At 52.2% G+C, this 22,527-nt stretch overlaps 1 protein-coding gene across 1 annotated transcript in view; it reads right to left on the bottom strand.

The window, feature by feature from the left end:
• Positions 1-22,298, bottom strand: part of KSR1 (kinase suppressor of ras 1) — a 47,223-nt gene extending 24,925 nt beyond the window's left edge. Inside the window, 8 exon segments of the mRNA XM_032272282.1 lie at positions 68-236; positions 4,537-4,615; positions 4,617-4,629; positions 4,725-4,786; positions 6,539-6,622; positions 9,089-9,149; positions 15,047-15,511; positions 20,094-22,298. Of these exon segments, the coding sequence (XP_032128173.1) occupies positions 68-236; positions 4,537-4,615; positions 4,617-4,629; positions 4,725-4,786; positions 6,539-6,622; positions 9,089-9,149; positions 15,047-15,511; positions 20,094-20,202 (1,042 nt within the window). The 5' untranslated portion in view covers positions 20,203-22,298.
• Between the last annotated feature and the right edge of the window lie 229 nt (positions 22,299-22,527).

The raw sequence follows: 22,527 nt of genomic DNA, 5'->3' as shown, positions 1-22,527 counted from the left end.
TTGGGTCTGCTGAGAAGGGGATCTGACCACACCCCTAAGAACCCAGAAAAGCCTGGAGATGTGGTACCTGGGAAGTTGAACCTGCTGTCCCGCTGGCCAGGTGAGGGGTTGGGGGGCGTGGTGGCACTGGATGGGTTGGATGATGTCGGGAAGGGCGCTGGCGAGGAGGGTGTGGAGGAGGTGGTGGAGGAAGGCTTGCTGCTGGAGTCCAGGTGATTCATGGCCGGCGGGTGCTCCTGCAGGACCAGAGACGTTGGGAGTGGCAGGGCTGTCGCTGCCGCACCTGCCTCCCCCCAGCCACACCCTCTCTGTGGTCAGCCCAGGGAATCCTCAGGGTCTGACGTTTTATGCATCTAATTGAGAAAGGGCAGCACACAGAGGCCCTCGCCTCAGGGCCCACTCCACAGGGGGCTCCTGCTCATCTTTGTTTTCAGCCCAAGCACACTCTCTTCCCAGAAGCCTTTCCTGCACCCTGGCTGGGACCATGCTCCTCCTCTCCATCCTGGCACAGTGCCCAGCAGTTTCTCATCCAGGCACTGTGTCTACCGCGGACATCCATGGGCGCCTTCCTGACCAAAGTCTCCCCCACTGCCTTGTGTGTTCCAGGAGGCCAGGGCGCTCGTCACACACCCAGTGCCTGGCTCTGAGCCGGGCACACAGTGGGGTTTTATAATGAATTAAGTTCAGGCTCTGATAAACGTTATAACCTGTCTGCTAGCACCAGGCACTCTGCTAGAAGCAGGGAGGCCAATGATGAGTGAGAAGCGTACAGTCCTTTTCTTTGGAAACCTGGCTGAACCGAAGGCACTGGCAAGTCTTAGAGTCAAACGACAAAACCCTGAAAGAGGTGATGGCTTGGGCTGGTGCGGTCTGCCATTTCGGAGGGGTGAGAATTCTGGAGCTGGAAAGAACTTTCTAGAAGATGACCACAGGAGTTGGTTTGTCAGGGCAGGCCTGGTTCACTCATGTTGTCCCAACTTAAATGGTAATGTCATCCCTTCCACACTCAAAGCAAGCATGGTTCCCCCTGCTAATGGACTGCATCCACTGGTGCCTGCCATGGGAAACACAGGTTTGGTGGCCAGTGAGACTCCTTTAGGAGGCCCTCAGACACAACACAGAGGACGCTGAGCCAGGAAGGAGGATGCTTTGTTCTCTGTCTTGTTCTGCCTGAGAGAAGGCCTCAGCCTGAGCTGCTATGTCTTTAACACCTCTACGACACCGGCTCATCACCCATTCAACAGAGTGAGCTTCAAGCTCCAAGCCTTAAGCAAGTATGATATCAAGATGAAGCTTAATAACTTTTTGGTTTTAACTGTGCTTGCTTTAATGATTAGCTTCTATCTGGAGTGATCATGGTTTTTCCAATTATGATAGTGATGATTACATAAAATGAGTCTTATAAGTAAATATTAGCCCTGGTGGTACCTGGTTAAGACAGAAACCATAAAGATGGTCTGCAGCTTGATGAAGTTTGGGCGGTACTGATTCTGGTGTCAACTCACACCAGATGCCACCATGGCCCCACTGCAGAGCTCAGGGGAGCCAGGCCCAAGGAAGCCAAGGGATTTGCCCAGGGTCATGGGAGATGGGCGTGGCAGGAGCCTGGCTCTGGGATGCCTTCTGGCCATGGCTCCCCAGCCACAGCACACAGGAGACCCCTGAGAATAGCATCAGTATCTCACAGCTCCGAGTAAAAGCCTGTGAGAGCAGGTGCCAGAGAGCCCTGGGGCAGGGAGGGCTGCTGCACCAGAAATGGGAAAAGGCAGGGTAAAGGGAGAAAGTGGGGGACAGGGACAGAGGCTGAAGCTCCAGCTTCTCTCTGTGGCCAAGAAGAAAGAGCACCGGGCTTGGAGACAGACAGGCTGGAATTCTCAGGCAGCTTCCAGCACCGCTTAGCTGGGTGACTGCAGGCAACTTCCTCCACCTCTCTGAGCTTCTATTTCTTCAACCACAAAATGAAAACATCAACACCTCTGCCAGGGGGTTACTGCACAGATCAGTAGCATCGCAAAGGTGGGAGTGTGTGGTACACAGCAGGTGACTCATACATGCTTGTTCCACATTCTTTTGTAGACCAGCTAGCTAGGACCACCCAGAAGTCTGAGTCCCAGCAAGGCCAGAGGACCAACAGAGAGAGGGCTCCAGGGGGATTCTACGTTAGGATCTGACCTCTCAGCACCATGTGTGGCCTCTAGTGAGAGCTCAGTAACGGTTAGCTCGTGTCATCATAGTGACATTAAATGGGATCCTGGAGGGCCACTGCTCTCAGAGATGACAGGCCTTTGCACCACCACCATATGGGCTTAGAAGCTGAGCAGGTGCACACAGGAGGGGCTCATGGGGGAGGTGGGACAGAGTGAGAGTCTTGAGCTGTGAGGAGGGCTGAAGGGGGGTGTCCAGGTGGGTGGAGATGCAGGGGTGAACATGACAGGACAGGGGGTCATGCAGGCCCCACGGGGATGGGGGATGTGCTTGGCGTAGCTGGAGAGGAGAGGTAGGGGCAATGATGGTGTTGTTGGCAATGGGGGTGGGGGGCGCTGTGTTGCTGCTGAGGAGCCGATCCAGTCTGTGACGGGCTGGAAAATAATAACTAGTGGATGGTATGGTACTGCTCCCTACAAGTTCATGAACATTTTCTCTTCACCCTTCAAACACCTGTGAATGAGGCATTAGTAACCCCAACTTATAAAGCAGAAAGTGAGGCTCAGAGAGGTCAAGTGGCTCACTCAAGGGATGGAAGCAGGGGAGGAGCTGGGACTCAGAGCCAGGGCTGGGCAACTGCTGTGGTCTGAATGACTGTGCATCCCCACCGCTCACAGGCTGAAACCCTAGCGCCCAAAGAGGTGGTACTGGGAGCTGGGTAACTGGGTCATCAGGGCAGAGCCCTCAGGAATGGGGACCGGTGCCCTTATGAAAGGGCCTGAGGGAGCTTGCTGGACCCCTCCACCACCGGGGGGATGCGGCATGAGTGGCATGTGTGAGAAGGTGGGCCTTTCCAAGCCATCAAGTCTGCTGGCACCTTGATCTTGAACTTCCCAGCCTCCAGAACCAGGAAAAACAAAGCTCTGTTGCTTTTAAGCCAGCCGGTCTAGGATATTTTGTTATGGTAGCCTGAGCAGAGTAAGAAAGGACCCTATCATCTTTCCCCACTGCCTCCCCATTCCGGGTGGGAAGCCACCACCAGAGGGAAACGAGAGGCAGGAGAGAGGACAGGCACAGGCTGGTGGAGACTGTCAGGCCTAGGGCAGCTGGCCTTCTTGTTTGACTATAAGAGGTGGCTCTGGCCCCTCCAAGAGCAGCCCCTGAAGCTGTACCTTCAGGGTCCCCAGTGTGAATTGGCCATATCACTTGTCTCTCTCTCCTGGCCTGAGCCACTGAAGGCCAGCCATAGCCACAGAGTAGCTGGGTACACGTTCCTCATCAGGGAGGCACACGCTAAGCCCCTGGTCTGGGGCTGCAGGTAAAACACACTTAAAAATACACAGCCAAGGTGGGCACACTGCTCACACCTGTAATCCCAGCACTTTGGGAGGCTGAAGCGGGTGGATCACCTGAGGTCGGGAGTTCGAGACCAACACGACCAACATGGAGAAACCCCATCTCTACTAAAAATACAAAAAAAAATTAGCCAGGCATGGTGGTGCATGCCTGTAATCTCAGCTACTCGGGAGGCTGAGGCAGGAGAATTGCTTGAACCCAGGAGGTGGAGGTTGCAGTGAGCCGAGATCACGCCACTGCACTCCAGCCAGTGCAATGAGTGAAACTCTGTCTAAAAAAAAACCGCAGCCAAACCCACAGCAGCCTGCAGCCAGCCAGGATGGGAGCTGCTGTCAGAAGCCATCAGCACTGGCACCTCCCAGACACAAGGGACACCCGTGCATAGAGGCCCATGACAGGTGTGCCAACCCTTCTGGGGGACACAGGCTTTGTGGACACTGTCTAGCTGCAGAGGACACCGGTCTGCCTCAGCAGAGAAGCCTGACGTAGCTATGGAGGGAAATGCACTCTTGGTATTACTTTTGGGTGCATTCCTGTGAGAGCAGCAGAGCTTTGTTCAGTGGTGGCCACGGCAATCGCTTTAATGAACAACTGGAGGTATACCTGCTGCACTGTGACTAAGAGCCCCAGGTTTTCGGGCTGGGCGGCTGCCGAGGCTCCCACTCTAGGTTTGTCTCTTGCTCTCGGGGAATGCTGTGCTATTTTCTCATCTGTGAAATGGATCAGCATGTGCCCTTCAGAACTACTGTGGGGCTCAAACAAAACAGCAAGGGAAGAAGCTCCCGGTACACACTAAGCACACAGGATGTATTAGCTCAAACGAGAAGGGGCTGGGAATCACGGCTGCACCACAACTTGATAGAAAAGGGAAGCCTCCTGATGGCTCAAGATATGATCCCCAAGGCCACCCTCTGGCTATGAATCTGGGACTGGGGTGTCACGTCCCACTTCCCCACTGAGCCTCTGAGGCAGAGGCACTTTACAGGAAGGAAGGCCAGTGGCAAAGGGGGTCCTCCCCAGTATTACCCAGTGTACCTTCTTTGTCAGTGCTTTGGGGAAGGTTCCAAAGTGGGGTTCGGCTGCCCTGTCCACCTGGTTGTTGATGTTTGAGGCTCCGAAGCCGAGTTACTGTTTGAAGAGAGGGAAAGCCCGTCACCAGGTCAAGCTAAAGAAAGATTCACCGCAAATCCAGAAGGCAGAGGAGAGGAAGGCAGCAAACTCACATGGCAGGAAGGATATTCTACAGGCAGGAGCTTCTTTGGTGCATTTGTTGTGACACTTCAACCTGGTAAAGAAGGGGAGGTTAGGGTGCAGGGTACCACGTGGGGGACTCGGGCACACAGGGGAAGCTCTGTGTAGCATTCACCCAGGACTGTCTCCATTTCCACAAACTTTTCAACAAATGTTAGCTCGAAAGTAGAGAACACTGTGATATTAATAGTAATAGCAGCTGCTACACTGAGCTGCTATGCTGAGCATTTACCACGTTCTGCTGCCATCTACCCATCCTCACGGCAAAGCGGGTCTCATGGTGCCCACTTTGACCTACCCAGGTCACCTATCTATTTGCCTTTTGTAAAGAAAAGGAGACCTTCTACCCATATTGAAAAAGCTCAAGACAAACTTGAACTTGAAAAAAAAAAAAAAAAGAAAGAAAGAAAGAATTGGTGTGGTGGCTCACACTTGTAATCCCAGCACTTTCAGAGGCTGAGGCAGGTGGATCACAAGGTCAGGAGTTCAAGACCAGCCTGACCAACATGGTGAAACTCCACCTCTACTAAAAATACAAAAATTAGCTGAGTATGGTGGCACACTCTTGTAATTCCAGCTACTCAGGAGGCTGAGGCAGCAGAATCGCTTGAACCTGGGAGGCGGAAGTTGCAGTGAGCCAAGATTACGCCACTGCACCTCCAGCCTGGGTGACAGAGCGAGACTCCATTTCAAAAAAAAAAAGATGAATTGGACCGAGAATGTTTGCTTTACCAAAGGGTTCCAGGGACCCAAAAGGGCAGCCCCTCCTGCTACATTTGTGCAATGGACCATGCAGTCTGAGGGTCAGTACCAGGCGGTCCTGCCTGATGCACTGAGTCTTAGCTTTCTCACTAATGGGCTGGGGGTGTCCTGTCCACCTCATACTGCATCACAGGACAGCCTTGGGCTCAAAGGTCATCCTGTGCTCTCCGCAGGAAAGTCATTATTTGAATGGGAGCTGGAGGTCCCTAATGTAAAGCCAAGTGGCAGGAGCCACAGGAGACCCAGACCAGAGAGAAAACTCAGCATCTCCCTAGAACAGGAGAGTTACTGGGAAGGTAACAGGTCCAACTGATATGCATAAGACCCACCACCTGCAGTCCGACTGGAGCCCAGATGCAATCCCACATGCTAGCTCAGCTTCTCAGAGCTATCCCCACGGCTCTGATGGAGATATCCAAAATCAGGCCCAGAAAGGGCAAGTGTCTTGCCCCAGGTCACACAGCAATCCAGGGGCAGAGTGGGCTGGACTGAGTCCCCAACACCACCCTGTATCAGGCGAGGGCAGCTGGACAGCAGAGGACACACTGTGCTCACCCCACACTGTTCCCTATCCTTGCCTTCCTTCCCACCAGAAACCACAAAGCATGAGAAAATAAAGCTGGACTTGTACAGAACCTACCGCTGTTCACCTCTCCTTCTGCAAGCTAACTCCCTGTTTTTAACCATCACCTGTCTCCCACCTCTCGAGGGCTATAAAATGTAAGGCTAAACTTCAGAGCTCCTTACAGGTCCCAGAACAGTCCTCACATTCCTCCGGGCCTTAGTACAAGATGCTCCCATGGCCTGGAATTCTCTCTCCCCCTTGGTTGACCTTGTAAACTTCTATTCGTTCTTCAAAGCCCACCTCAAGTATTCACTTCTCCCAGGAGTAACTTGCTTAATTTCCTTGAAATTAAAGCCTGATCATTCCCTGGTGAGCTGAATAGGACTATGAATAGCGAGTGTAGGGAAATGCGTTTGAATTCTGACTTGCTCCCCGCACCCCCACCTGTCTGCCCATCACCTGCAATGCTTGCACTTCACTCCAAATATCATGCTCTTCTGGCACATGTGGCAGACCTGTGACAGCCAGGACTTGGTGGAGAACCTGCAGGGGCAGACACGGGCACATGCTTGCACCAGCTGGGAGGCCAAGGCCTACCCAAGAAGGGTTCCCATGGGGTTCCAGGGAAACTGGGAATCTTGGCTCCATCCCAGAGCCCCATGTGCCCTCTCCCTCCCAGGGAGGACAGAGACACTCAGGGGCCATGTAGATTTCTCAGACGCAACGTCATCATTGTCAACATACTGAATTTGGTGTGGTCATCTGAGAGTACCCATTTGACAGCAGCAATCAAGAGTCCAAGTGTGCATACCCTTTGACCCAACAGTTCTTGGGAATTCTTAGGAATTTACTCAACACATAGGCCCACAAGTGTCGAAGGGTATATGGACAAGGTATGCCTGTAGCACGTAAGCGGCGTAAAGGCTGGAAATGACCTACGCGTCCATTGAGAGGGGCTGATTAAGTATGGCCTTTCCATCCAATGAACTCTATGCAGCAGGAAACTAAAACAAGGAAGCTGTTTCTGTGCAAATATGGAATGACCTCCAAGTCATATTGTCCAGTTAAAAAAGTAAGGTACAATAGGATCTGATCCCATTCATAGGCAGTTCAAGTATGGGAAAAAACTAAGCTACGACGCTAGAGGTGAATAGTAACTGCTGGGTGGTAGCAGCACTGACAAGGAAGAACTCAAGGTAACTTCTTCGAGTGCTGGAATGTTCTCCACCTTCATCTGGATGGTGTACACAGGTGTGTGTGTGTGTGTGTGCACAAATACATACACACACTTGTGCATTTTGCTCTATATAAACTGTGTCTCCATTTTTGAAAAAGCAAAGTATAGGATTGTATATAACATATGCAGTAGTTGAGTACAAAATAAAGGAGAACGCCTATAATCCCAGCACTTTGGGAGGCCGAGGCGGGTGGATCATGAGGTCAAGAGACTGAGACCATCCTGGCCAACATGGTGAAACCCCGTCTCTACTAAAAATACAAAAATTAGCTGGGCATGGTGGCACGCTCTTGTAATTCCAGCTACTCAGGAGGCTGAGGCAGCAGAATTGCTTGAACCTGGGAGGCGGAGGTTGCAGTGAGCCGAGATTGCTCCACTGCACTTCAGCCTGGTGACAGAGTGAGACTCCATCTCAAAAATAAATCAGACAGACAGACAGACAGATAGGAGAAAACATATACACATATTTGTTTGTATAAGATATCTCTAGAAGACTACATAACACACAGCTAAGAGTTCTTTACAGAGGGGATTGAGGAGTTGGGGATAGAATCTATCCACCAAAGATAGATTCAAAGATGGATGGGGGCTGAGTGGGTAGTGTCCTCCAGAAAAAAAGTGCAAGGCTAGTCCAAAGGGTGGGAAGGCCTAAGAGCAGAAAGAGCTCTTATTTTTGGAAAAATAGAATTTTTTTAAACATATTGTATATCACAGTAACAACAGAATGAATGCCAGCAGTATTTCGGAAGCAGTTTGTAACGCACCCACCAGCACAAGCTCATTTCATTCTTATGCCCATGCCAGGGAGTAGGCAGGTCCAGGATTCCTGTGCACAGGCAAGGAAACCAGCTCAGAGAGGTCAGGCGATGTTCCCAAGGTCACACAGTTGGGATGCCAGGGTCTGGATCCCAGCTCTGTGAACTCAGTTACAGAGCTTCTCTAAGAGATTCCACTGGTCCAGCAGAGGCCAAAGAAGGCCTTGAGCACAAGAGAAAGAGAACAGGCTCTGGGGGCAAACAACTGGGTTTGAATTTTGCCTTCAGCCTACTACTGGCTGCAAGATGCCTCGGACACCTCTGCAAATAGGGTCAACCCTAAGCGTCACAGGATTTGGGGAAGATCACAGATACACCATGTAAATGGAATGTAGCAGAGATCCATAAAGTTACTTTCTCCACCCAACAAAGATGGGAGCTTCTGGTGGCCAGGGACGCCCACCTGCATGGAGTGCCTTTTAAGGAGTCGCGATCCGGCCTCCCTGAGATGCAACCAGGTCTGTGTAGGCTCACACATGCACATGTGCTGTCTCCCTCACTGGGTTTTAATTACTTCTCACGTCAACACTGGGGGTGAGGGGATCGAGAAGCTTAGGGGTGGGGCCCGGGAATCTGGATTTTCAACAAGCTCCACAGGGGATCTGCTGTGTGAGTTTCAGGACACACGTGACATCGCACTGGATGCAGGGGAAGCTCCTGTGACTCCTTCCCTTGGCCCTGACCCTATTTCTCCTGGGACCCGTGTCCTGAGAAAGGGGGAAAGTGCTTTCCCTAGCAGAGTGAGGAAGAGACCCGGGGAGGTGCAGGTGAGGGAGCTGCAAGTCCGTGTGTCCACCCTGGCAAGGCGAGGGCTCAGGTGAGTGCAGGGCCACGCTCCGCAGAGACGACGGACAGGCATCAGAGGCAAAGAGCTCACTGAGATACAGTGACCAGAACTCCCAGCCCAGCTCTGTGCCCAACTTCCCCCCTGCCCCCCACCAGGCCTGCCGTGCCCACCTGTGCATCACTGAGAGCCCGATATCCCTCCGTACCATCTGTGGGGATCCATGCGGGAGATTTGTGGGCAGAGAGGCCCGAAGGGCAGGTTGAGGAACTCCACAGGCAACCGCTTGTGCCTGTGACCTCCTAGTTCAGAAATCACAGGCTGCAAGGGGTGGGCGTGGTGGCTTATCACGTAAGCATCTTTCCCTGTGACCTATGTCCACCAACACAGGAGCAGGCCAGGCTAGACCAGTGGCGTGGCGTGGTTCCCCTCGCCTCGATTGCTCCTGGCCTCTGTGGACAGGTCAGTCTGCTGCCCCTGTGATGTTTCCAGCTGAGGAGCAAGGCAGGCTGGAGAGGCAGAAAGCAAAGCCGGGGTGAGGCCAGAAGATTCTACACAGCCCAACCTCTCACCACCTTTCCCCGACACACCACAGGCCACCGGGTGCAGGGGCTCAATTCTGGGTACTTCTTGGTAAAAGGCTGAAGCTGTTGACCTCAGGTGGAGGGCTGAGGCTAGTCAGCTGGTCCAGTGCCTTTCCAGGCAGAAGTCCCTGGAAGATATTCCTCTGGGAGAGGCCACTGCCAGGTCTGGGCAGACAGAGTGTGGTGGGGTTTTGGGGATGAGGAGGGTGCTGAGAGGAGGGGTGCTCATCCCCAAGACCCCACCCACACTCTATCTGCCCACCTTTATCACATTCTCCCTTGGGCCAGCCCCACCCAGGCAGGAGCCTGAGCCTCTGGGGATGTCTCGGACACCCTCCTTCTCTGCTGAGAGAAAGGGCACCTGCTTTGAGGTGCCACCCTGCTGGCCTTCCTGGAGGGTGCTCCCTCTTCCAACCTGGGCCTCCCCATCAGAACAGGCAACCCTAGTGTGGCAGACAAGCAGCTGGAAGCACTCTCCCCACCCACTGCAGCCCCCACGTTCAACTCACGCCCCCATACTCCGCGCCATGGGCTCCCAGAGCCAGTTCATGGGTGGGCTTCAGGGGTCCAGGAACCCTTAGTAGAATGCTGTAGACTTTTCTCTGGAAGGAAGGTTTAGGTGACCTGGAACCCAGAAAGGTCAGGCACACAGTGCTCGCATGTGGTCATCTCATGTCCTCTGAGACAGAAGTTTCCCCCGAGGGTGACCACTGCCCCCCTCAATCCCTAGTGCCAGTCTAACACACAGCTGGACTCATGAAATGCTGGTTCACTTAAGGCCAAGTATCACATAGCCAACCTCCATGAAAGGGTGTGCTGGATGGACTGAGTCCTCCTACATCAAGGACAGCTGGATAGGAGCAATCTTTCTTACCTGCAGCTCTCCCTGGCACCTCTGACATGAGGTTGACTTGTCCCAACTTCCTCCTGGGGCCCACCCCACCCAGCAGCAGCCAAGGCCACCAAAACACATGGGGATGACCGGAGCAGTGGTTCACACCTGCAATCCCAGCACTTTGGGAGGCCAAGGCAGGTGGATCACCTGAGATCAGGAGTTTGAGATCAGCCTGGCAAACATGGTGAAACCCAGACTACTAAAACTACAAAAATTAGCCAGCTGTGGCAGCTACTTTTAATTCCAGCTACTAGGGAGGCTGAGGCAGGAGAATCACTTGAACCTGGGAGGCAGAGGCTGCAGTGAGCTCAGATCGTGCCACTGCACGTCAGCCTGGGTGACAGAATGAGATTCCATCTCAAAAGAAAAAAACAAAACAAAAAAACACATGGAGCTCAAGGGGTTAGCTGTCAGCCTATAGAAAGATGGAACTTCAACCAGCTAGCCTGAAAAGCCACCTACGATCTTCTGTGGGCATGGGCAGTAAGGTGGTGTATGTGCCAGGCACTACCTCTGTCTGACCTGTGTGGAGACACTGGCCCCGAAGGCCTAACAATCTCACTGCTCCAGTCCCCACATTGCCATGGCAAGTAGAGGATGATGGGGCTGGGGCTTCCTAGAGATGGGGGTGTTGAATGTTCCTCCAAGGTTCTGTGAAGGGCCCTGGGAGTTTCTGCCTGAGCTCTGGGGGAGGGAAGTGTAGCTCCTCTCCTTGCCCCCTGGTCCCTCCCTGGGGTTCCTGCAGCCAGCTCCACATTGGCATGGTCCCTGCCTGCTTGACCCCTCCTCATCCCCAAGACCAGGCCCACAGCTACATGACTCTCCTTAGCCAGCTTGGGATAGTACAAAAATAAACTCCCATTTTGCTCAGGCAAAAACCAGACATCTCTGCATTTCCAGACAATTAAAAGCAGACTCCAGAGGCACAGCTGTCTCCCTCCACTCTGACTCATGAGTGAAGCCCCACAGCTCAGCCACATGCAGGAACATGATCCCAGCCTGGAGGTTGGGGTGGGAAAGGGGGTCAAGGATTGCCCAGGTGTCCTCCCCTCCCAAAGAGGCATCTGCGCCTCTCATCTCTCGGGGCCTCATTTGGAGCTGCACTGCATTTCTGCCTCCAGGAAGGTCCCTCTCCTGAAGAGTGGGGTCCCAAGACATCAGGTGGGGTTCTGGGGACAGCTAAAGTCCAGTGAATCCAGGCAGATGGCATCACCTTCCCGGGGTGCTGCTTTATCATGACAGCCCAGCAGGCCAGAGTCCTTGCTGGAGAGTCCCCATGGGGAAAGGCAAGGTGGACAGGGCGCTTCATGGGGCTGCCCGTGGGCAGAGATGCGCTCAAGTTCTCTGCTTCTTGGAGAGCAGCTGCCAGCTGGGCTAAAGCCAGCTGGTCACTTTAAGGCCACCTGTCTTAGGGCTATTTCCTGAGGCGGTCACCAGCACCTGTGCTTCTGGACTATGGAGAGGCTGAACGGGCTAAGAAGGGGGTCAAAGAGGTCCACCCCCGATGAGGACAGCAATGCACACACGACTCCCGGGTGGCAGAGGGGATGGAAATGAATCTCTCTTACCAAACCTGGAGGAGACAAAAAGCAGAGAGGGAGATTACGTCACCATGCTAGCTCGGCGCGTTCCTAGAACATTACATTTGGGCAGGAGCAGGCAAGAGGCTGGGACGCAGGACTCTGAGGCCTGGCTTGGGGCCAGCCTGGCTGAATGACTGTGGGAACCCCTGCAATCACTGTGGGGACATTTCCTCAATGGAAAGGGCTATCCCCAGGCCTCCATAGGGGACATCAAAACTCAGTGCTGTGCACTTTAATACATCAGCTTACGCAAGCCTTGCCAGCAACCAAGCATGGGAATTAGAGCTCAGCCCATTTCATAGCCAAGGAAACTGAGCCGCAGGAGGCTCACTATGTCATGAAGTGCTGGTTACTTAAGGCCAAGTACCAAATAACCAACCTCCATGGCAGGGTGTGCTGGAGGCAGGCTGACAGTGGGAGAGCCTGGCCCAGAGCCAGGCAACAAAAAGGGTCAGTCAGCTGGAGAGATCGGGCCCAGAGGCTCATGCCTATAATCCCAGCACTTTTCAACGTAAGTGGATCACCTAGATCAGGAGTTCGAGACTAGCCTGGCCAACGTGATGAAACCCTATCTCTATTAAAAATACAAAAATTAGCCAGGTGTGGTGGTGCATGCATGCCTGTAATCCCAGCTACTTGGGAGGCTGAGGCAGGAGAATGGCTCAAACCCGGGAGGCAGAGGTTGCAGTGAGCCAAGATTGCGCCACTGCACTCCAGCCTGGGCAGCAGAGCGAGATGTCTTCTCAGAAAGAAAAAAAAAAGAACTATCAGCTGGCGAGGGTGTGGCTGGACAGGAGGGCAGAGATAACAGCCATGCAGGGCAGAGGTAGCCCCTGAAAGGAGAGTCAGGCAGGGGCACACCCTGAGCCTCCCCCACGTACCTTGCGTACCCAAGGAGCCTCCCCCAGGGGCTGCCGCTGCCCCAGAGAACACATGGAGCTGGCAGAAGCAGAGCACTCAGTCTGTCCTCAGAAGTCACCAGAACAACAAGGTGGCCTGAGTGTCACGTCAGTGCTGGTTCTGGTGGCTCTTCAGGGACTGGACTCAGAATCCCAGAGTCTGAGATTCAGTCACTGGCTGGAGTTTGAGGCTAGTTGTGTCACCTGCCTGAGGTTCTGTGCCTGCCACTTTCCAGCATAGGAATGAGACCAGAGCTTTCCTAATGCTCTTCTTGGGAGAAGACAGAAACAGAGGGACTGGGCTGAGCCCACTGTGAGGCCTCCTCTGACTGACCCATGTTCGTGTGGCCATGATCACTGCATTCTGTAGCCCCTTCTGGGTGGGACCCAGGCTCCAGCAGGTCAGCCTGGATGGGAGCAGCAGGGTGGGTGACACTCAGATCTCTCCTCCTTGGGCAGAGCACTCAAAACCATCGGTGCTGTCCAGGCTCCATCCCATAGAGGACCTGAACAGCAGGCACTGGCAGAGGGGATCAGGCCCGTTCCAAAGACGACTGCAAGGCCCAAGACACACCAGGGCCCAAGGAAACCCCCAGAAAAGGGGTGCCCTTATCATTTCTTGGCCTTTTGGCTAAGATCAAGTGTAGAAAAGTGGTGCCCCCATGCTGAGGAGAGAAACTAGGTGTCCCACAATCCTCAGGGGTACACGAAGGTAAGAGGCAACCAAGGAAAACACTCCCTTTCTTTCTGTGCTGGCCACAAGAACATACTGACAAGGCAATCTTTGTAATAAAAAGGACAACGATCTAATGTCCACCAAGAAGGGACAAGACAGATAAACTATACAATGGAATCCTATGAACAAGTCAAAAAAAAGTGGGGTTTGAATAATTACAGACATACACAAAACTGCTAGTCTGATGGCTCCTGAAAGGGGAACCACGTGACTGAATAAAAATGGGGGGGTAACTGCCAATCAAAATCTGTTCCTCTTTCTGAAACTATTGAGGTAAATAATTAACAATAAAAAATTCCTTTTATACAGGTAAAAAAAAAAAAAAAAAAAAAAAAAAAAAAAAAGGGGGGGAAGTTTTTTCACCGCGTGCCCCGAGGAGAAAAAGAGCTGCTGAGCTGTGGACTGTGTGTCTGTCTCACTTGTGCAAAACACATAGATGGAAAATGTTTTAAGTCAAAAAATAAATGAAAGAGTAAAATATTTCAAGACGTACTGACGTGATGCTCTCAGAGATACCCAGGGAAGCTGAAAAAATAAGTCGCGGGACAGAGTAGATGGTGCGGTAGCTGACAGTCACTAGTGGTTTCAGCCAAATATTCCAGCTCTCCCCTTCCTGGGTGTGTGGGCAAACAGCACTGCTTCACTCCCCTGTTCAGGCTGCACCATGAATGGTGAGTGTAGAGTACTCCACTGCCAGGGTGTGACACCTGGAACTCACTTTCCCTCACCCTCGTGGCCAGCGGTGCTCAGGCAATGTCGGTGCTATCATTCCAGGCCCAGAAGGAGGCTTACCCATGATGGACAAGGTGGCATGAGCAAGAAACAAATCTCTGATCTTTTAAGACCTGGTGATTGGGCGGGTGCGACGGCCCCCGCCTGTAATCCCAGCACTTCGGGAGGCCAAGGCGGGCGGATCACGAGGTCAGGAGATTGAGACCATCCTGGCTAATACGGTGAAACCCTATCTCTACTAAAAATACAAAAAGTTAGCCAGGCATGGTGGCATGTGCCTGCAATCCCAGCTACTAGGGAGGCTGAGGCAGGAGAATCACTTGAACCCAAGAGGCAGAGGTTGCAATGAGCCCAGATCTCGTCACTGCACGCCAGTCTGGGTGACAGAGTAAGATGCTGTCTCAAAAAAAAAAAAAAAAAAAAAAAAAGACATGGTGATTTGGGGATGCTTGGTATTTCCGTGTAACCAGCCTACCCTGACCCATACATGGCATCACGTCATGCGCACGTGTACATAGAGAACCGAATCTAGGAGAATGCAGCCCACACTGCTGAAGTAGTCTGAGGAATACACTAAAAGATGGGGGCACCTTTTGCTTTTGACTTTATACACTTCTATAGGGGTTGATTTTATTTGTCCTTCTATGTATCTTTATAATGAGAAAACCACAGAGGGCACTTTTGGTGGCTGCCAGGGGAGCACTCACCTCATCGAGGAGACCTCGTCAATGCGGTTCCCCAGCTGAGACTCGTGGGACTTGCTCCGGGTGAGTGTTGGGAAACTCGGCAGCAGCTGGAAGACCTTGCGGCTGGGTGGCGGGGGCGTCCGTGGTGGCTTCAGCTTGGTGTGCCATCGCAGCTGGGGTGTGGTGGGCGAGGTGATGAAGCTGTGCAGGGCCCAGGGGGTCAGCTGGCCGCTGGTGTGCAGGGGGATACAGGTGTCCGAGAGGCCCTCACTGAAGCTGGTGGTGGGGGAGTCCGAGGCGGGAAGAGCTGACACGGAGATGGAGCGTGGGCCCTGGGCGCTGTTGCCTGGTCTGCCCAGCTGAGAGCTCCCCGGGGGTCAGGGCAGGCTGGCTGGTGAGAGGTTGTCCGTGGAAGGCCCTGAGCCACTTTCCCGCTGAGCATCCAACAAACTCCAACCGGAGCCCTCCTTGTGTTCCCCTCCTGTGGACCAAGACGTGGAGTCACAGATGGTCTGGGCTGGAAGGCATTCACAGGGAGGATGGCTAGGGGCCAGAGAGGTTCAACCCCTGGTGTGGGGTTATACTGTTTATTAAGAAAAGGTTTCAACTCCAACCTTTACCTGGTTTATGCAGGCCTCTCATGCACACAGGTTATTTGGCGTGGTGCAGATACTACCATAGGTTGAGCATCCCTAATCTGAAAATCCCAAATCCAAAACACTAAAACTTGAGAATTTCTGAGCACCGACATGACGCTCACAGGAAATGGTCATGAGAGCATTTTGGATTTGGGGATTGGGAATGCTGAACAGGTAGGCACACTGCAAAGTTTCCAAAATCTAAACAAATCCCAAATCCAAATCGCTCTGGTCTCAGGCATTTTGAATAAGGGATACTCAAAACCTGTATCTCTGTTTTATAGAGGACGAAGCACAGCCCAGAGAGGAACTGGCTTGGGCAGGGCTCTTATAGGCAGGTCTTGGGGGAGCAATCCAGGAAATCCACACCAAAAGTGGCTGACCTCAGAAAGCGAAGGGGTGGCCGATCTGTAAGAGTTAGGAAAGGGAAGCTGGGTGTGTGAAGGAAGGAAAAACTCCACTTTAACAAAATTCAAACACTAAGACAAGGGGCTGTTCTGAGCATCCAACAGCAAAGTACCCTGGGGCTTGTGAAAAAAAATCCAGGAAGAAAGGGATCAACAGCCACTTCCTTCTGTACCAGCCTTTGAGTGACTGTGGGCTGCCCCCACTGTGACCCGCTCTACCTGAGGCCCGAGGCTTGTGTGGCTCTGTGGGGCTTGAGATCCAGGGCACAGGCTGTGTAGCCATTCAAGCACATGCTGGATGCTGGGTGGAAAGGCCTAAAAAAAAACTATCCTTGTGAAGAGTTGAATGGGATCCAGTGGGAGGTGACTGGATCCTGGGGGCGGTTTTTCATGGCTGTTTCAGCACCATCCTGTTGGTGCTGTTCTCGTGAGAGTGAGTTTAAAAGTGTGTAGCACCTCCCTGTCCCCTCTCGCTCTTGCTCCTGCCCTGTGGGACGCCTCACTTCCCCTTGCTATCCACCATGCCTGGAAGCTTGGCTCAAAGGTTCCGCAGGCTCTATAGGACACATGGCAGCTTCTGGTTCTGGAGAGCCTGCAGAACCATTAAGCCAAGTAAACTTCTTTTTAAAATAAATTACCCAGTCCTGCAGATCACCAGGTCAGGAGTTCGAGATCAGCCTGGCCAACATGGCAAAACCCCATCTCTACCAAAACTGCAAAAATTAGCCAGGTGTGGTGGTGCTCACCATTAGTTCCAGCTACCTAGGAGGCTGAGCCATGAGAATTGCTTGAACCCAGGATGTGGAGGTTGCAGTGAGCCGCAATCATGCCTGGGTGACAGAGTACGTTTCCATCTCATAAATAAATAAATAAATAAGCAAGCCAGCCTCAGGTATTTCTTTACAACCTTCGAGAAGGGACTGATGCACCAGTGCTGGGCAAGCCTTGCCTCCCTCCACCCTCCTGCAATGCCTGCTTTTCTCCCCAGTGTGCAGTGGAGGCCACTGAGACTCAGGGAGGCCACAGACACTGCCCAAGGCCAGATAGCTAAGAAAGCGGTGTGACAGGAATTGAAAACATCAATCTCAGCACCACGCTCCCCACCTCTTCTTCCCCCACCCTGACGATGCTACTGATTCTCAATAGCCTACAGCATAACAGCTGTGGGACGTAACAAGCTCCCTGTCATCAGAGGTGGTCAAGCCACTCATCAAGAATGGTGGGGTGGTGGGGAAGAATTAGCCTTCTTGATTTGTAAATTTCTTTGTACACCCCATCCCCTCTTCAAACACCCTTCCTTCCACCTGACTGGAGGGACTTTCTATTCAGGGTCCAATGGACAGGAGCTGCTTAGTCCCTGTGCTCCCAGACTGCTTGCTCCTTATGCACTGCAGCCACGACTGACACTGTAGCTCATAGATTGGCCTGTCAGGGGCACTGAACAGGTTTCTTGTTGAGCAGATGAAGGAATGAATTTCATGAATCTATGATATGAGCAAGCCTGCCACCAAAGGAAATAAGCCCCAAATTTGCAAGTTGCCTGTTTAATCACCACTGCTCTGGGCCCACTCGAGGATGGCCAATGGGTCTTGATGTGTGCACCGACAGCGGCTGATTGATTGCCAGTGGCTGCTTGAGAATGACCCTAGAGTTGCTCAACAGAAGCATCTGCAGCTTAGTGATATCTGCAGGAATACTCACTCATCCCCTATTCACCAGCACAGACAACCATCCTTGACTCACTCTTTTTTTTTTTTTTTTTTTTTTTTTTTTTTTTTTTTTTTTTTTTTTTTGAGACAGGGTTGGGCTCTGTTACCAAGGCTGGAGTGCAGTGGTATGATCTTGGTTCAACTGCAACCCTTATCTCCCAGGATTAAGCCATCCTCCCACCTCAGCTTCCTGAGTAGCTGGGACTATAGGCACACACAACCACGCTTGACTAATTTTTGTATTTTTTGTAGAGACGGGGTTTTGCTATGTTGCCGAGGCTGGTCTTAAACTCCTGAGCTCAAGCAATCAGTCTGCCTTGGCATCCCAAATGCTGGGATTACAGGCCTGAGCTACCACGCCCAGCTGTTCACTCACCTTTCTTTAGATCAGAGATTACAAGGGAAATGACTTCAACATGTTCTGTCCCCTCACAGGCCTTATACTGAAAAGAACACCTAATAGACGCCAGGCTCTGGTCTAAGGACTTCACTTTAACTAATTTCCTCTTCACAATGACCCTGAGAGAAGTGTTGTTATCGCTGCCATTTTACAGATGAGGAAACCGAAGTACAGTGAGGTGAAGTAACTTGCCGACGTCTCATAGGTTCTAAGTGGCTAAGCACAGTGCTGGGCCCAGGCAGTCTGATTCCATAGCCCATCCTTACTGTGACCAGACTGCCCTCACTAAGCCCCATGGGGCACGGTGAAGATGCTGTGATGCGGGATCTGACAGGATTGCTGGTACCCAGCGGATCCCAACAGGTGCCTGAAGTGTGGCCAGCACCGGGCAGACGAAAGGTCTGTGTCCTGGACTGTGATGGGGCCAGGACTCTGCTGGGGATGCAGAGGCACCACAAGCTGAGACTAAATGAGAGAGAAGAAACCTAGAAAATGCCTCTTTTCAGGGGCCTCCTCTAGGGAGGAAAAAGCGCCCTCTGAACAAGAAACGAGTTCAAAGCCCACCTCTGCTCCAGGCAAGGTGTGGGGCCCCGGATGACTCATCCAATGCCTCCAGTGGTCAGAGAGGCCTCAGCTACAAAGTGAGCTTAACACCACCTCTTACAAGGGTGCAGCCACAATATGTGTGACACACGCCTGGCACATAGTAGGTGTATAAATTAGTGATCTCCCTCTTTTGGCATCTATGACAGGTGGACAGCAGCCTTCATCACCCAGATGGGTCACTACCACTTAACAGCTGACTCTTCCACAGTTCTTTAAAATCCAGGCATAAGGAGGAAGGAAAGAAGGGCTGACAAATTGCCCCAAAGATCTCAGCTTGGGTGGCAAGCATGGGAACAAACCAATCGCCATTACAGCCTGAGGATCAAATCCTGGCTCAGTCATCAACCGCTGTGTGCCCTTTCCCAAGCCCCTTCCCCTCTCTGGGCTCAGTCTCCTCCTGTAATATGTGGGAATAAGAACGCTGGCCACACCTCTGCCATGTTTAATTTCAGCATCTGCTGGGAGACCTGGTATGGTAAGATTTTCTGAATTGAGTGCAACTTTCTACACTGCGCTGTGTGTGGAGGACTTGATACAATGAGGCCAGAGAGGAAATTAAGCCCAATCCCCTCTCTGGGAAGAAAAAAACCGGGCAGAATATAAACCTCAGTGCCTTCCTTAAGCCTCAGGGAGCCGGAGGTAAGACACGAGCCTCAGATAATTAAAAAGCAGACCTGATTCCATTCATGAGGCTGATTTTAATGCCTTATCTGTGTGGTAGTGGGAGCATTAAGTCAGGCATTTGAAGCTGTTTCAGAGGCAAGATTTAGAAAGCCTGTGAATAATTCCCAAGGACCTCGTAGCAAGGCCAGGATTACAGACTTTGTCTGGGACAGCCATGTACACGCTCCCAGCTAAAGAGCCATAGAGTTTCCCTAATTGCCCTTGGCTCAGGCCCACATCAGCGTGTGCCTTCTGAGCACAGAACCCAGCCAGCAATGGGGACAGGAGAAGGCAGGGAGCGGGCTGGGTTTGGGCTGGGGGCTAGAATGTGGGAAGCCGGTGGAAGGTACACAGAGCCCTCCACAGAAAGGAAACCTTGCCAGGCCGGCCTGGCAGACAGGCCTGGGATTTCTAAGCATGGCTGAAGCCCCCTCAGGTTCAGCCTGGCCAGACCCACCAGGATCAGGAGCCCCGAGGACCCTGGGAGAGCTTCTCAGGAGGCTGTTACCATCCAACCCTGGCCTTTCCAGGCTGCCCGAGCAACCCTGGCCCATGCGTGCACCGCTCCATCCCCCACCATGGTGGAGGCCGCAGCCCCCAGGGCACCAGGCCAAGGGAGAGGGCGGCAGGCCCCACGTACCCAGGCCTGTCACTTTCCACAGGCAGGTGAGGGCGTACTGCAAGCGGCCACACTCCTCCGCACTGGCCCCACAGCGCCGCAGTGTCTCCTTCACCCTGGCCTCGTTCATCTCCAGCAGGGCATCCAGCGTGAGCTCTCGGGGGATCTCCTGAGGGGACAGAGTGACAGGCAGAGAGGTGGTGAAGAGTCAGCGGCCCAGGAGCCCCTCAGCCTCAGACCGGCCTCCCGCAGAGTGGCAGGGGCCAGCTGCTGGGGGGGCCGGCCTCTGACCAGAACCACCACGTGCTTGGGGACACAGGCAGAGCTCCCTGGCCCCCACCCTGCAGGCTCCCCGAGACAGCAGCTGAAGCAGACTCAGTGAGGGGTGAGGGGAAGAAGTAAAGACCAGAAAGGTTTGGATGAAGACATGTGGCCCAGCTTGTCTCTTCTGACTCCTCTGCATAGAAAAAACCCGGAAAATCATAACAACCTTTTAGAATGGCAAGTACTTCAGACGAAGAAGGCCCTTTACGATTTTGTTTTATCTGAATCAGACAAGAGAGATTTCAAATCAAACTGGCTTAACAAAGGAAGGGTTAAAAAAAAAAAAAAAAAAAAAAAAAACCTGGCCAAACACTGCAGAGGCACTCACTGCCTCCCCTGATTCTGTCAAAACCTTTCACTAGGCCCACTTGACAGCTGAAGAAAGATGCTCAGAGAAGTTATGTCACCTGCACCAGGTCACTGGGCCACAGGGGGAAGAGAGTAGCAGGCAGAATTTTACGGCGGTCCTGTGACCTTCAGCCCTGGTGTGGCTGCTGCTCATGTTACATTACAGCAGTCTCCCTCTTATCTGCAGTTTCAGTTACCAGCAGCCAACCATGGCTTAGAACTACTACATGGAAAATGCCAGAAACATTCCAGAAACAAAAAATTTAGTTTTAAACTATGCACGATTCTGAGTAATGTGATGAAATCTCGCACCATCCAGCTCCGTCCCACCAGAGACGTGTATCATCCCTTTGTCCATGCTGTCTCCACTCCTGGCCTGTTAGCCACTTGGTAGCCGCCTTGGTTATCAGATCAGCTGCCAGGACCTCTCCCCACGCAGGCACTTTATCATCTCACGTCATCCCACGATGAGGAGTGAGAACAGTAAAGTAAGATAGGTTGAGAGAGAGGAGAGAGACCACATGCCTATAGCTTTCATTCTAGCATATTGTTGTAATTACTCTATTTTATTATTGTTGATTATTAATATCTTACTGTGCCCAACTTATTAACTTTATCAGAGGTATGTACGCATAGGAAAAAACATAGTATATATAGGGTTCAGTACTATCCACAGTTTCAGGTATCCACTGAGGGTCCTGGCACATATCCCCTGCAGATAAGGGGGAACTACTATGTAGAGCAAAAGGGAAATTATCCAAGTAGGCTACATCCAAGCACAAGAGCCCTTTAAAAGCAAAGCGTTCTCTTGAGCTGGTAACAGAGAAGTCAGAGGCTTGAAGGGTGACAAGGACTCAGCAGACTTTGAAGAAGGAGGGGAACAGGGGTGACCTCTGGGAGGAAGAGTGGCTCCTGGCTGACAGCCATTGAGGGACTGAGGATCTCAGACCTCCAGCCACAAGGAAATGGATTCTGCCAAAAACCTGAATGAACATGCAAATAGATTCTTCCCCAGAACTTCCAGGTAAGAGGAAGGCCTGGCCTACACCTAGACCTCAACCTGTGAGATCCCAAGTAGGGATGTAAGCAGAGCTCGCCTGGATTCCTCCACTCAGTCTTCTACCTAGAGAACCGCCAGCTCATAAGCAGGCAGTGTGTCAAGCTGTTACATTTGTTACAAAGCAATGGAAAACACAAAGAGTGGATGTTTGAATCAAGGCCCAGCGGACTTCAAAACTTGCGCCCTTTCCTCTCATCAAGGAGGGAGGAAACCTCTCCAGCTCTGACTACTTTGAACCACATGATGCTGTCAGAGGCATTGCAACCACAGTGGTTCCATCTTGAATAGGGGCTGGGTAAAATGAGAGTGAGACCTGCTCGATGCATCCCCAGGATGTCAGGCATTCTTAATCACAGGGTGAGACAGGAGGTCACAGATACCCATCACAAAGACCCCGGGATAAAAGGGTAAAGAAGCCAGTCAAAACCCACCAAAACCAAGATGGTGACCACAGTGACCTCTGGTCTTCCTCACTGCTCATTATATGCTAATTATAATGCATTTGCATGCTAAAAGACACTCCCACCAGTGCCATGACAGTTTACAAATGCCATGCAAATGCGCAGAAGTTACCCTATATGGTCTAAAAGTGGGGGAGGGGTCCTCAGTTCCAGGAATTATCTGCCCCTTTCCCAGAAAATTCATGAATAATGTACCCCTTGTTTGGCATATGATCAAGAAATAACATGAAAATAGCCACAGCAGTGCTCAGGGCGGCTCTGC

This window comes from Sapajus apella, unplaced genomic scaffold (genome assembly GCF_009761245.1).
Source record: "Sapajus apella isolate SASKATOON/1434 unplaced genomic scaffold, GSC_monkey_1.0 scaffold396, whole genome shotgun sequence".
NCBI classification, from domain to species: Eukaryota; Metazoa; Chordata; class Mammalia; order Primates; family Cebidae; genus Sapajus; species Sapajus apella.
Note: the sequence above shows the minus strand (reverse complement) of the source record. Positions and strands in the feature narration are given on the sequence as shown.